General features: G+C 45.5%; 1 protein-coding gene across 8 annotated transcripts in view; it reads right to left on the reverse strand.

Annotated features, from left to right (window-relative positions):
- The window catches only part of NIPBL (NIPBL cohesin loading factor), a 312,200-nt gene that overhangs the window by 163,836 nt on the left and 133,706 nt on the right, over window positions 1–14,658 (reverse strand). For all 8 annotated transcript variants that reach the window (XM_075932528.2, XM_006139460.5, XM_006139462.4 and 5 more), the window contains one exon: window positions 1,863–1,962. In XM_075932528.2, coding sequence (XP_075788643.1) covers window positions 1,863–1,962 — 100 coding nt within the window. The remainder of the gene's footprint in view (window positions 1–1,862; window positions 1,963–14,658) is intronic.

Raw genomic sequence — 14,658 nt, forward strand, 5'->3', positions numbered from 1 at the left:
ACAACAAAGATTGAAACAGTGTGAACAGGGAAACAGAAAGTACATTTTAAAATAACTTTTTTTTTTTAAAAACACATTCTTCCTTCCAGTACTTTCACTTTTTAAATTTGCCATTGGTCTCGCCATCTTTGTGAGGACTGCTTTTTATTTTTATTTTTGAAAGCTAGCTTCTTTTAGGTGTGCAGCTCAAAATAACACACACAGAAAAGGGCTTTACAAAGTTGTTACAAGGTGTTTTGTTTTTTTAACTTGTAGACAATGGTATATGTAGTCTTACATTAAAAATATTAACATGCCATCACTGACTCAGAATTTTACACAATTTTCTTTAAAACAGATTTATTATACTATAGCATTAAGGAATAAGATCAATGAAGAAAACAAACATTTTGCAAAACCAAAATATTTTCAGAGATGGGTTTTGGGTGATGAGTTAGGTTTTGTTTTGATTTGTAGGTTTAGGGGACAGGGGGATTGCAATACACAAAATCTAGAAAGTTTTCCTCAACACCACTCCAAAAACTAAGAAAAATCTCGAAGGGCTGAACAATTTTATTTGCCAAGTTTCATTAAATTATATAAATGCATTATGCAATGTGCAAAACAAAGGAGCTTAACAAAGCTATCTATATTTTCTTAGTTATAAACCAAGGGTGTCAAGCATACAACTCAGATGCTGGAATAGTATGCAGAACACTTTCGCATCAAGCCCCATCCAAAATTAACAAAGCTATACAGACTATAGCTGCCTTATTTATGATGCAGCTCAAAGGAGCAGTTGGAGGCAGAGCTGAGAATGACTAGTCTGTCTGGCTGGCCTCAAGTACTTGAGCCCATCCTCTTCTTAACAGTCTTCTATACAGTTGCTCTCACAGTGCCTCACTGGACAGGCTCAAGTAAGGCCTCCTTCCTGTCCCCTTTATCCCAATTCTTCTGCTGTTGCCAAACCTGCAGTAATGTGTCTCTTATCTCTCCCCCACTTCTGCCCCAGTCTCTCTTATAACCACTGCCAATCTCCCAATATAAGTGGGGGAGATAATGCACAAAGGAGGATTCCCAAACTGAGGTAGAAGAATGGAAAATTCACCAACAATTGAGGGAGAGGTGATTGGTCATATAGGTAGGATTGCCAGGTATCCGGTTTTGAACAGGACAGTCCGGTATTTGAGCTTTCTGTCCGGGAAACAAATTGAGAAAATACCGGACATATAAATGTCCGGGATTTTCTAATTAAGTTTTTATTATTATCATGAGTATCACTACGTAGCTGCGTACTGCCTGGCTGGTAGACACGCTGCGTGTCTACCAGCCAGGCAGCATGCAACTACACAGTAGAGGGCAGGATGGAATCCCCGGGGCCAGACTAGCCCGTGCGCAGGACGGGCAGCATCCTGGGACCTGTGTACGCCTGGTCTCTGCCAGCCAGATCCCCCCTCGCCAGCCCCGCTCCCCCTAACGCCCTCCTGACCAGCACTGCTCCGTGTCGGCCGGTTTCCGCCCCTCCCCTCCACCAGCCCTACTTCCCGGCAGCTAGTTCTCCCTAGGCCAGCCCCACTCCCCCTGACCCCTCCTGGTCAGCCCCACTCTCCTCCCCCTCTCCAATCCCCTCCCACCTGGTAACCCTACATATGGGAATTAATGAACAAAAGGACAAGAAGTGTCCTATATGCATCTACCTTCTTTATTGAGTACATTACATATCATATTTGACTGTACTAGCTCAAGAGTCTTGCTCTGTGGTTGGACAAGAATACATTTGTCTCCCAACAGTGAAATTTTTATTTCCAACCCACAGCGCCCAACAAATTTGGCCACCACTGAAGAATGAGTTTGACCCTCCTTTACTGCAGACACAATATTACCTGGAAGGGCTATGTGAGATAGTGGTTTGTTGATAATTGGAAGATGCAGGACTACCATGCATGGAATTCTGGGAAAGTTTGTACTGTGGCAACATCATTCCTGTTTAAAAAAATTAAAAAAATCAGTTACCATATATACTTGTAGAACATTTTCTTATCTGAGGAACAACTTTTTATAGTAAAATAAAGTGTCCACCAACCACATTTATATGCTGTACCTAAAATTTAAATAGAAAAAATATTCACACACTCATCTCCATTTACTATGCATATTTCATATTCATGATATATGCTCATAAATGTATGTATTAGATTATACACAACATTTTCATAAGAAGCAGATTTAGATCAGTAATGCATGTCAAAGATAATTTCATATATTTATTATTTCCCTTCCCCCCCCCCCATCTTCCCTATTCAGTTTGTGTATTTTATAACAGGGAACCTAGCTTACATACCACACTTGAGTCAAACAATACAATAATTAATCTGTAATTAAAACAGTACTACTTACAGTAACAAGAAAAACACTTCTCAACTATTAAACTGAGTGAATAAGATGGGTTTAAAGCCATATCAAAAAGAAATTATTGTTCTCCAAAAGTATTTCTCTGACATCACAGATAAATATGGCTTCACAGTAACAGCCATGAAAATGAACTACTAATAATCCAGTGGCCTACAGCACGCATCCAGATACAATATTGTTTATTTATCCAATATAATTAGAGGGTTTTGTGCTTTCCAGAAAGCATCATATAATCAAACCAGAAACATTTTTTTAAACTAGTTTAATACTGCATACACCCATGCAGTAATTTAAAAAAAAAATCCACCTTGTAGAAGAATGAATTGCAATAGCCTTCAGGGCAAAACACACTATCCTCAAAGGAATCAATTCCCAAATAGTAGGAAAAGGGGGTGGGGTTGGGGAGAGAGGAGGGTAGGAGTGGAAAAAAAGCTGACCTGAAAGGAAAGCAAGTGAAGGCGGGAAATAATTATAAAAATAGGCCAAACTTGTACCACAGTTTACACTATATCTTTGAGGGACACCATTAGATCTCGTACCTCCTTCAACAGGCTGCCCCCCAGAATAAAAATCTATTTCTCAAGCTAGTCCTGACTCAGTCTTAACACACTACAAATTGAACCTCTCTAGTCTGGTACACTCAGGATCTGACAGGTACCGAACCAGAGAATTTGCCAAACTATAGGAGGTCAATATTGTAGCAAGTGGGTCTCTCTTTATTTTGCTGAGGCAAATAAATGGAAAAATGTTTCAGTGCTGCTTAATAATATATGACTCTACTGATACACCCTATAAAAGCCTATGCCTAGTCAAGGCTTAACAACTCTCTTAACTGTTAATGCTGTCACAGAATTGTGTTGTATTGTATTGTCACAAGGAAATAAGTAGATAAATCATAAAAACCACACTAGAGCTTAGCGGCATTACCAACACTTCCACTGCTTGCTGGGCTCTTACATGAAATTTAGGGGTAAATAACAGCACAGAACCCTGAGAGCCAGGAAAGGGAATTACTCACCTCGTGCAGTAACGAGTGTTCTTCGAGATGTGTGTCCCCATGGGTGCTCCACTCTAGATGAAGGGTCGCCCTGAGCCACAGATCGGAGCTTTGTATAGCTGTTTCCCCTGTTGAGCCACACATGCCCAGGAGGCATCTCGAGCCCTTCCCGCCTCCTGAGGAGCGCGGCTCAACCCCCTCCCTTTCAGTTCCTCGTCTCCGCCCGAGAATTTCGACTCCGAGCAGAGGGGAGGTAGGGAGAGTCGTGGAGCACCCACGGGGACACACATCTCAAAGAACACTCGTTACTGCACAAGGTGAGTAACTCCCTTTTCTTCTTCGAGTAGTGTCCCCGTGGGTGCTCCACTCTAGGGGTGTGTCTAGACTACATGCCTCCTTCGACGGAGGCATGTAGATTAGCCAGATCGGAAGAGGGAAATGAAGCCGCGATTAAAATAATCGCGGCTTCATTTAAATTTAAATGGCTGCCCCGATCTGCCGATCAGCTGTTTGTCGGCAGATCGGGGGAGTCTGGACGCGATGCCCCGACAAAGAAGCCTTTCTTCATCGACACAGGTAAACCTGGTTTCACGAGGCTTACCTGTGTCGATGAAGAAAGGCTTCTTTGTCGGGGCACCGCGTCCAGACTCCCCCGATCTGCCGACAAACAGCTGATCGGCAGATCGGGGCAGCCATTTAAATTTAAATGAAGCCGCGATTATTTTAATCGCGGCTTCATTTCCCTCTTCCGATCTGGCTAATCTACATGCCTCCGTCGAAGGAGGCATGTAGTCTAGACACACCCTAGGTGACTACAAAGCAGTATTCAATGTAAGGCTGGAGGGAGCCGGAGTCATTGTTTGGCAGTTGTAGAGAGCACTGCTGTGGCAACTGCTGAATCACTCGAGTTGTGGAAGAATAGCGTAGTGTTTAGCAAAAGTATGGTCTGAAGACCATCTTGCTGCCCAGTAAATGTCTCTTAAGGAGACGTTGCCCAGAAAGGCTGTAGAGGCAGCCGTGGCTCAGGTGGAATGCGCTCATGGTAGGCACTGTAGCGGTCTATTGCCTAGAGAGTGGCACTTGATTATACATGTCGAAATCCACTTTGAGATTCGTTGCGATGATATTGGTGCCCCTTTTGATCGTTCAGCGATGGAAATAAAAAGTCTTTCAGATTTACGAAATGGTTGTGTTCTTTCTAGGAAGAAGGCCAGAGCCCTCCGGATGTCCAGAGTATGCAGGGTGACATCTCACTGGGAAGAGTGTGGTTTCGGGAAAAAGTTAAGTAATACGATCTGTTCGTTGACGTGGAATTCCGTACAGACCTTAGGCAGGAACGTCGGGTGGGGTCTAAGTATGACCCAATCCTTTATGAAAACTGTGTAAGGGGGTTCCGACATTAGTGCTGCAAGTTCACTCACCCTTCTGACGGAGGAGGTGGCTAAGAGGAAACAGACTTTCATAAAAAGGAAAGGAAGTGGTATTGTTGCCAATGGTTCAAAAGGAGGTCTGGTGAGGTAGTCCAAAACGAGATTTAGGTCCCACAAGGGGGGTGGGGCCTTATATGGTGGGTACACATTTTGGAGTCCCTTGAGGAACCTCTTCGTGATAGGATGGTTAAAAATGGAGTATTTATCCTCGTCCACCGAGGTATGAAATGCTGCTATTGCAGAGAGACGTACTCTTAGAGAGGAAATTGACAGTCCTGATGCTTTAAGGTCCATAATGTAATCTAGTATGGTATTCAGTGGAGAGACAAGGGGTTCCACTTTGGCTCGTTGACACCAGTGAGAGAATAGTACCCATTTCTGCTGGTAGGTTTTTCGCATGGATTGCATCCTGCTATGGAGGAGGATGTCTTTTACTTGCTGTGAGCAGCAGTCTTCTATCTCGGAGAACCAGAAAGAAGCCTCGCCTGAAGATGCAGGGTACGGAGTTGGGGATGTAGTATCCTGCCATTGTCCTGAGATAATAGGTCTATCCAGTATGGTAGTGGATAGGGAGGCTGGACCACTAGCTTGTGAAGGGTACCAGGTTTGGCGAGACCATGATGGGGCAATCAGGATGACTAGGGCTTTGTCTCTCAGGATTTTGTGTAGGACTCTTGGGATGAGAGGTATGGGGGGAAAGGCGTAATGTAGGGGGGCTGCCCATTTGATTAGGAAGGCATCCCCCAGAGAGTGCTTGCCAAGTCCCGCACATGAGCGGAATTGGGGACATTTGGTATTCTGGGCCAAAGCAAAGAGCTCTATAGAGGGCCGTCCCCACTGGTGGAAAACTGAGTTTGTGACCTCCGTGTGTAGTTCCCATTCATGGTCTAAGGTGAAGTTTCGACTGAGGGAGTCCGCTCTGGTATTGTTCACCCCTGGCAAGTAGGATGCTCTGAGGGTGACCTGGTTGCGGATGCACGCGTTCCAGAGGCAAATAGCTTCCGCGCATAGGGAGCGGGCTTCGCCCTGTCTGTTTATATAGAACATTGTGCAAATATTGTCCGTTAGGATGTGAACTGTATGATTGGAGATGTCGGAAGCAAAGTGCGCGCATGCATTCCTTACTGCTCTTAATTCGAGAAGGTTGATGTGCAGGAGTGTCTCATTTGGGGACTACCTGCCCTGAACTTCGCGGCTGTCCATATGTGCTCCCCAGCCGAAGGAGGGAAGCATCCTGGTAATTTGGACAGTGGGTTCAGTTTGTTGGAATGGGACCCCTGCCAGAAGATTGTTTGGCACGGTCCACCATCATAGGGATGCAAGCACGTTTGGTGGGATAGTAATCCTCTTGCTTCGAGGGTGCCGTGATGGGATGTAAACGGTTGCCATCCAGAGCTGGAAGCATCAAAAGTGTAGGTGAGCATGGCGGACTACGTAGGTGGTGGAAGCCATGTGTCCCATTAGTCAGAGGCATGTAAGTACTGTGGTAGTAGGCATTGTGAGCATCCCGGTTATAATTTCCTGTATAGTTGCGAAATGTTGCCGAGGTAGGTATGCTCGGGTTATAACGGAGTCCAGTCGTGTGCCAATGAACTCTATATCTTGGATAGGGTGCAGCGTTGATTTGTCTTTGTTGATCAGGAGGCCTAGACGATTGAGGAGGGCCGCAGTCGTATGAATCATAGAGATGGTTTCGGCGTATGAGGATCCCTTTAGAAGGCAGTCGTCCAGGTAGGGGAATATGATAACGTTCTGCTGTCTGAGGTACGCAGCTACAACAGCTAGTATCTTCGAGAATACCCTCAGAGCTGATGAGAGGCCGAAGGGAAGAACCTTGTATTGGAAGCGGTCTGGACCGAGCACAAAGCGTAGGTAGCATCTGTTTGAGGGGAGGATGGTTATATGGAAATAGGCATCTTGGAGGTCGAGGGCTGCGAACCAGTCCCCTTGATCTAGCGCAGGAATGATTGCGGAGAGAGTGACCATCTTGAAACGCTGTTTCTTGAGAAATTTGTTCAGTTTGCAGAGATCCAATATAGGTCTCCAATCCCCTGTTCTTTTCTCAGTCAAGAAATACTTCGAGTAAAACCCTCTCCTGTGGAACTCTCGGGGTACACTTTCTATAGCTCCGATGATGAGGAGCAGATTGATTTCTTGTTTTAGAAGGGTTTCGTGAGAGTGGTCCCTGAAAAGGGACGGGGTAGGGGGAAGGATGGGGGGATAGAAATCAAAGGGATGGTATAGCTCACTCAAATTATCTCTAGGACCCAGCGGTACGATGTTATGGATTCCCACTGTGGGAGGAAGGCGCGCAAGCGGTGGTTGAATAGATGGCCATGTTGAGGTGATGCTAGATCGTGAGGGAGGTCTTGCAGGCCCTCGACCAAATGTTCAAATTTGCTGCTTAGATGGTTGGGTAGTCAGTGGGCGGGCTTGGTTGGGTCGCCTTCTGGGACCTCGCTGTCTTGGTCTGGTGTCTTCATAAGGTCTCTGTGGTCGATTGTATTGTCCATACTGGTATCGATTATATGAATTATATGGGGTGTATCGCCTGCGTTTATAGGGTGGCGTGCACATACCTAACGTGCAAAGTGTGGGCTTAGAATTTTTGCTGTTGTGGAGCATTTCGTCCGTAGTGGCTGCAAATAACTTTTGCTTGTCAAATGGCAAGTCTTCCACTTTGGGCTGGAGTTCGCGGGGAACTCCAGACAACTGGAGCCAAGAAGCTCTATGCATCACCACCGCTGTAGCTGTAACTCAGGCTGCAGTGCGGGCGATCATATGGCCCTCATGAACTATTGATTTCAAGATGGGTCTTTTGGGGAGTCAGGGAGGTGTGCCATTAGTTTTCCCAGTTTTGAGTAGTTGTCAAAGTTGTGATTTGCTAAGAGAGCAGAGTAATTTGATATTCTGCGTTGTAGAGTGGAAGAGGAGTATATTTTCTTGCCAAAGGAGTCCAACTTTTTGTGGTCCTTGTCTGCATTGCCCGTTCTATATTGTTGTTGTGCTGAGTCCATGACTGGTGAGTTAGGTTGTGGGTGAGTGAAGAAAAAGTCGTTGTCTTTTGAGGGGACAAAGTACTTTGTCAATTTTCCTGTTAGTTGGTTGGATGGATGCAGGCGTCTTCCACAGGTCTTCTGAGGTCTCCATGATTGCCTCGTCTATGGGTAGGGCAATCTTGCCATGTAGTGTCGGATGTAGATCGTTAGCAATTGGCATTGTTTCTTCTGCACCTCTTGCAGGGAGACATTCTGGCTTGTCGCTACTCTCTTGAATAGTTCTTGGAACTGTTTTAGGTCGTCAATTGTTCCAGTGTCTGACGGTACTACGGCGTCCTCTGGTTGCGCATCAAGGGCATCAGAGTGTGTGACGTTTACTGACTGAGTATCTGAGTCATTGTCTGAGATTCGTTCCGCCTCGTCCTCCGAAAGTCTTGCTGGAGGTACAGGTTGTGGCTGAGGCAAACTTCTCCGGGCTGTGGTGGAGCGAGGTGGGGAGCAGTGTCCATATGGCTCCCAGTGTTCCCACGGCCCCCTTGCAGTGGATAAGGTGGAGGTGGATAAGGCCAGTATGGGTGCCATGGGCTATGTTGTGGTGAAGCCCTATAATGGTGGGAGCGAGCCTTCCCAGGTGATGGATGTTGCGAGGAATAGACCGTGCGGTGGTCATCATCAGGAAAGGGAGCATCCTGAAGAGATAACGGTGATATCGACCTGGGAGGGGACTGCCTTGATGGAGACCTCCCAGGAGAGTAAGAAGTAGAGGGCAGGCACAAATAGTGATGCCTGCTGTGTGGATCAGTCTCTTGCTGGGGCTGATCCCTAGCAGCCTCATCTGGCTGCTTGTCTGGATGTGGCAGGACCAGCGGAACATCAGCTGGTGCTAGTGGCTTCAGAGGCTGTCCATCCTTTTGCTGCGGTGCCGTGACTTTAATAGGCACTGCAGCTTTAAGCCGTGCTGCAGCTTTCGGCGCCGCAGAGGGTTGAAGCGGCGCCAGGGCTGGAAGCGGTGCCGCGCTTTCAAGCGGCACCGCAGTTTGAAGCGGCGCCCGCTTTTCATGCCATGACAGCTGCTTAGAGTGCTCCCGGGGCCGCTCAGCTGTTGCGCGCCCCGATGCCGGTGCGGAGTGGGAGGATCGCCCTGAAGCCTTAGTGGCAGGGGACTTCCCAGCCTGGTGTGCCTCTCCTCTGCGTTTGGGAGAGGAAGAGGCTGGAAGGGAGCGGGATGGAGAGGGTTTCGCTCTCGCGTTATTCGTGGAAGGCGGGGGAGGCTCTTGCCATGCTGTAGGTTGTTCCCCCGCAGACTGTAATGCTTTTTCAAATAAAATCATTCTGAAGCAGAGCTCACAGTCTTTTCTGGCTCTCGCCATTAGGGAATTACAATGGGTACAGTTGTGGGGAGAGTGAGTCTCCCCCAAACAGCGTATGCAGTCCGAGTGACCATTTGAAGCCGGCATTGGGTCCCAGCATTGACCGCATTTTTTTAAAACCTGAGGAGCCGGACATGGCGAACTCTCTCTTCCTTCATATTATTATATATATCTTCTATACTGTTGTTGTAGTATATGTTTCAGTGGTTTTTCTTCTTCTTTTTTTTAATGTCTTCATGTGTCTCTTGCTTTGACAGCCGGGAGAATGCCGGTTCACCGGAGTCCCGGTTTGAGGTGAGTTCAAGCCCCCTGCGGGGGGATTTTAATTAAGTCTATTTTTCCTATTTCTAGGGGGGGGGGGGGGGCTGGTTTTTTTTTTTTTTTTTTTTTTTTTTTTTTTTTTTTTTTTAAGAAAACAAAGGAGAGACTAATTTGGATAGAACAGAGGAAGGTAACTATGCCTAAATAACTAAAAGGGGAAGTAGTCAGATAGTCTGACAGGGAGCTCCTGGCTGCTCCGTCCGCTGACGAGGGCAGTTAAAGAGGAACTGAAAGGGAGGGGGTTGAGCCGCGCTCCTCAGGAGGCAGGAAGGGCTCAAGACGCCTCCTGGGCATGCGTGGCTCAACAGGGGAAACTGCTGTACAAAGCTCCGATCTGTGGCTTAGGGCGACCCTTCATCTAGAGTGGAGCACTCATGGGGACACTACTCGAAGGAGGACTGGTGGTTGTAAACTTTACAGGATCGAGGGAAACTTGGCCACACCTATGATAAGTGGACATCCAGCTAACTAAAATCATGCCAGACCATGGATATTGCCAGATCGGAAAGTGCTGGACTAGAGAAATTCAGCCTTTAGTTGAAAACACCTGGATCTGTCCAGAAGAAATACAGGGTAAAAATAATCCGCTAAATTGACTGGAACTTGATTCTGACAAACGTTATATATGAAGATCTGAATTGTATCCCTGGGTATACAAATAGCTAGCATCTATCATGAAGAATGTGTGTAACTGTGATATTATTGAACCTGTTAAAATTGTGATCTATCATGTCAAGATTCTCAAGGGTTTCATGATGCTAGATCTCTCTACAGAAATATGTAATCTGGACCTAGCAACATTCAGTCTGTAGGCAGTCTAGAATTTGGAGTGGGAAGGGGGTCAGCTGTGTTTCTGGGTTAGAAAGAATGCTTTCTCTAAAGTATGCTTTCTCTTTCTGCTTTGAAGTTCTTTGTGTGTTATCGTTCTCATTTCTAAGAAATAAAGTAGTATTACAATGAAACCTTCCCACCATGGTATCTAGGTTTTTAATCTAACTTCCTATAGTGCATGCCATGAACAGAGCAGTAACCCACAAGGAGCGAAGAAGCAACTGTGTTTTGTAACTGCTACAGCCTCTGTATCATTTCAATATAAACTCATTTATGGTGCACTGCACAAGTGTGAATAGGAAAAAAGTTATTTTTACCTAGAAATTATCTTTCCTAGATCTTTCAAATTAACTACCAGCTATGATGAAAAGGGAAACAGGTCATATCTTAGACTCTGAATGTAGTTTTAGATGTCTCTTAGAAATCATATCCTGAGTAGGTAGCTATCAAAGCTGTAACAAACACTAACTAAACTTTAAACTTGAAATTAGCAAATGCACTTCATAATAACTTTGGAAAATCAGCCAATTTAATAGATTTGTCAAGCCTGCTGGACATAAAAGGTTTGAGAAAACAAGTTTATAAGTGGGAAATGGGGGGAGATACCCATTGTGTCTTCCAAATGGGATATTTATAGTGACTATAATTCCTGGGATGGTGAATGATATATATATTGCAAGTCTTGGGGGCATGACCAGTTACTTAAATAGAATTTGATGTAAAATTCTCTGACAAAAAGCTAATACAAGATGGACGCTTTCTAGTATTCTGAAAACAAAGATACTGTTTTGCAGATTTCCTAAAATGAAGCATTCAAACCTTCTGACCATCAAACCTCTGCCATTTTCCAATTGAGTATGCATCAATACCCACAAATGGAGCTGCCTCCTTACCTTCACAAGTTTCCAAGATACTTGATTTAATCATCTTCCTATTAGGATGTTTTTACCAGATGGCTAGCTAGTACTGAACATGACATACTTTTAATTTCTAGAGGCCTCAACCTTGGACAGATATATTTTGATCACCTTTTTAGTCTCTACTCAACTTTGGAAGCCCAAAGATATTCACAGCACATGCGGGGGGCGGCAATTTAAGTGTGGTTGAATGCAAATATATGCAAATAGCTTCTTTCACACTGTCGAGCATGAATACAAAGATTAAAGCAAAACTACACAACACATAGGCCCCATTTAAATCATTTCTGCTGATATTAATAAAATGCAATATTTATTTGATTTTCACCCATATGTCAGCACTTTTAATGAGCAATGACAGCCCAGGAATTTAACTACTAAAACAACATCAACAGAAGACCATTATATATTAACTACTTTTTTGTTTTAGCTCCCACCCGCGGGCCACAAACAAATGGGCTATGGGCCGCATGTGGCCTGCAGGCTGTGTGTTGACTAGTCCTGCTCTAAGGTGTTCAAGGGACTCAGGAGGACAGTAATTACTCCAATCCTTTGTCCTAAGGAAAAGAAAGTTAACTTGAAGCATTAATGCGGGGTCCATTCTAATAAGAATGTCATCCTGCAGTACTGAGACGTCATGGATAAACACACATTTCCAAAGCTCTTGTTGAAGAGGAGAGAACGGTTAAAAAGAGATCCTGATTATGAATTTAAAAAACAGGGCTTGCAAAGTGCCTGTTAACCTGGGAAGGATTTATCAATGATGCTGTCCTTACTAAATGGGAGATGTACTCACATTTAGCAATCAGTTCATTTCTCCCCCAGCTAATCATGCACCAAATGATTGAAACAGGTTTCCTAAGGGTGCATGGTTTTAGATCTAGAAATAAATCCTCATTGCAAGTACTCCAGATTGTCCTTAATAATTCCAAATTATGTATAAATGTCATTTCTAACAGGGGTATCTGAATTTTGCTTGTGCGTACTTGTTTCTTCCAAGAAAACAGAGTGAAAAAACTTTAAAAAACAACAACAAATAGTCTAGCAGCCCCCTAAAGACTAAAAACATGTAGATGGCATAATGAACTTTCGTGGGCAGAACTCACTTCTTCAGACGCTGTCATCTGAAGAAGTGGATTGTGCCCAGGAAAGCTCATGATACCATCTACAGTAAACTTCTGATAATCTGGCACCTTTAGGACCCAGGGGGTGCTGGATTATCAAATATGCCAGACTATCGGAAGGGGGGGCTATGAGGGGTCTGGGGTAGGGTTGGGGGGGATGCCACCCCAGACCCCTCATAGCCCCCCCTTCCGATAGGAATGCCTGGGGCAGAGCCGGACTGATTCAGCCGCTGCTGGTCAGTTTCAGCACCGGCTGAATCAGGGATGCCTGCAGCAGAGCAGCTGGAGTGCTGCCGGGTTGGTTCGGTAGTGCCGCACCTTGGCGCTGCGGGGACCAACCCGGCAGCACCCCAGCTGCTCTGCCCCAGGTGTCCCCGATTCAGCCATTGCTGATACTGATCAGCAGCTGACTGCAGGAAGCCTGAGGCAGAGCTGCTCTTCCCCGGGCTTCCTGGAGTCAGCCACTGGTCAGTTTCAGCAGCGGCTGAATCAGGACGCCTGGGGCAGAGCAGCGGGGGCACTGCCGGGTTCGTCCCCGCAACGCCGCACTTTGGCGCTGTGGGGACCAACCCAGCAGCACCCCAGCTGCTCTGTCCAAGGTGTAGCCAAGTCAGCTGCTGCTGAAACTGACCAGGGGCTGATTCCAGGAAGCCGGGGCAGACCTGCTCTGCCTCGGGCTTCCTGGAGTCAGCCGCTGGTCATTATCAGCAACGGCTGAATCAGGGACAGCTGGGGTGCTGCCGGGTTGGTCCTGCAGCCCCGAGGGGCAGCGCTACCCAGCAGCACCCCAGCTGCTCTGCCCCCAGCTTCCCTCATTCAGCCGCTGGTCAGTTTTAACAGCAGCTGAATCGGGGAAGCTGGGGGCAGATCAGCTCCAATGGTCCGGCTGCCCGGAGCACTTCCGGGTTCCTGATGGTGCCGGACCATCAGATGCAGGACCATCGGAGTTTTACTGTACATGTTTTGTTAGTCTTAAAGGGGCTACTAGACTATTTGCTGTTTTTTAAGTTTTTCCTGTTACAGGCTAACTCGGCTACCCCTTTGAAGCTTTTAACATGACAGAGTTTTTGGGAGTTTCCTGAAGAATTCAATTTCTACTTTGCTATATCTAGAAGCCTAGAATTTGAAAATTAGAGTTTTGGTGGATTTTTGACACTGGTGTCAGGCGGTCTGATCTGAAGCTGCCTTACCAGAGGCATCTTGATTAATTCTGAAAACTGTCACCAAGCAAAGCGTGGCACAGCTGTTACTGAGACTTGGTTCTGTTGTGATCTTTTTAGTCATGAAATGGATTCAAAAGGATCACATGAAGAGGGACTCGAAGGATCATGAAAAGTAGCATCTTTCATGACTGCTTCAAGGTCCCTATCTTATTAAAGACATATGATTCTTTGACCTTGAGGTAAACAGGTCTACACTCAGCAATCTCAAGACTTGCGTGGCACAATGATTTTTCACAGTCAGGAACCATTCACCTTAGATCTCACTCCATCCCGCTAACCCTGTCCATTGTAATATTTATAATCTATTATGTAGCGACCAAACAATATTGTGGCTTTCTCTGATTTCAAGAGTGAAAGTGTCCTCCTTGAGAAGTGTTCAAAACTTCATTCCCCCTTTCTGTTCATATGTCCCATTGTTGTAGCCTTGCCCGTCATCACTAGTACAGACACATTCTGCAGATCTAGATAGACAGGTAATTCCATCAATGGCTATAATCCAAGATAGGCAGGAGTACTCTGAAATGTCCCTAAACTGTGTACACCAGAAGGTGGGAATAGACCACAGGGATGAGTAACTTCATGACTACCTGTCTGTTAATTCCCTCAAAGCCCCTAGCATTGGCTACTGTCGAAAGACAGGATGTTGGGTTGGATGGACAAATTATCTCAGTCAGTATGGCCATTCTTATGTTCTAGGAAGAGAAGTACCATAGTCCTCATTGTTTCAAGTTTCACCACTCTATATAATTTTGCTGTCCATTGGTTCATGTTTCCTGTGTTATCTGATCTCCCCACCCCCAGCCTTTTTTTTTTTTAAAAAAAAGAGAGAGTGTCCCAAAAAGAGAGAGCAAGCATGAAATTGGTTTTTACTGACATTCAACCCAACTATACGATTAACCTGACATGAAACTATGGAATTGGTCCACCAATTCAACAACTGGAATAGAGAGCGGAACTTTTTCCATATAGCTAAAGATGGGACAAAACTGAAGGTTCAGGAAACAGGATTCTTTATACTGACTTCACATGGAAACATCATCATTGAAGAGCTTTCC

The sequence above is a fragment of the Pelodiscus sinensis genome, chromosome 6 (genome assembly GCF_052426305.1).
Source record: "Pelodiscus sinensis isolate ZL-2025 chromosome 6, ASM5242630v1, whole genome shotgun sequence".
Taxonomy (NCBI): domain Eukaryota; kingdom Metazoa; phylum Chordata; order Testudines; family Trionychidae; genus Pelodiscus; species Pelodiscus sinensis.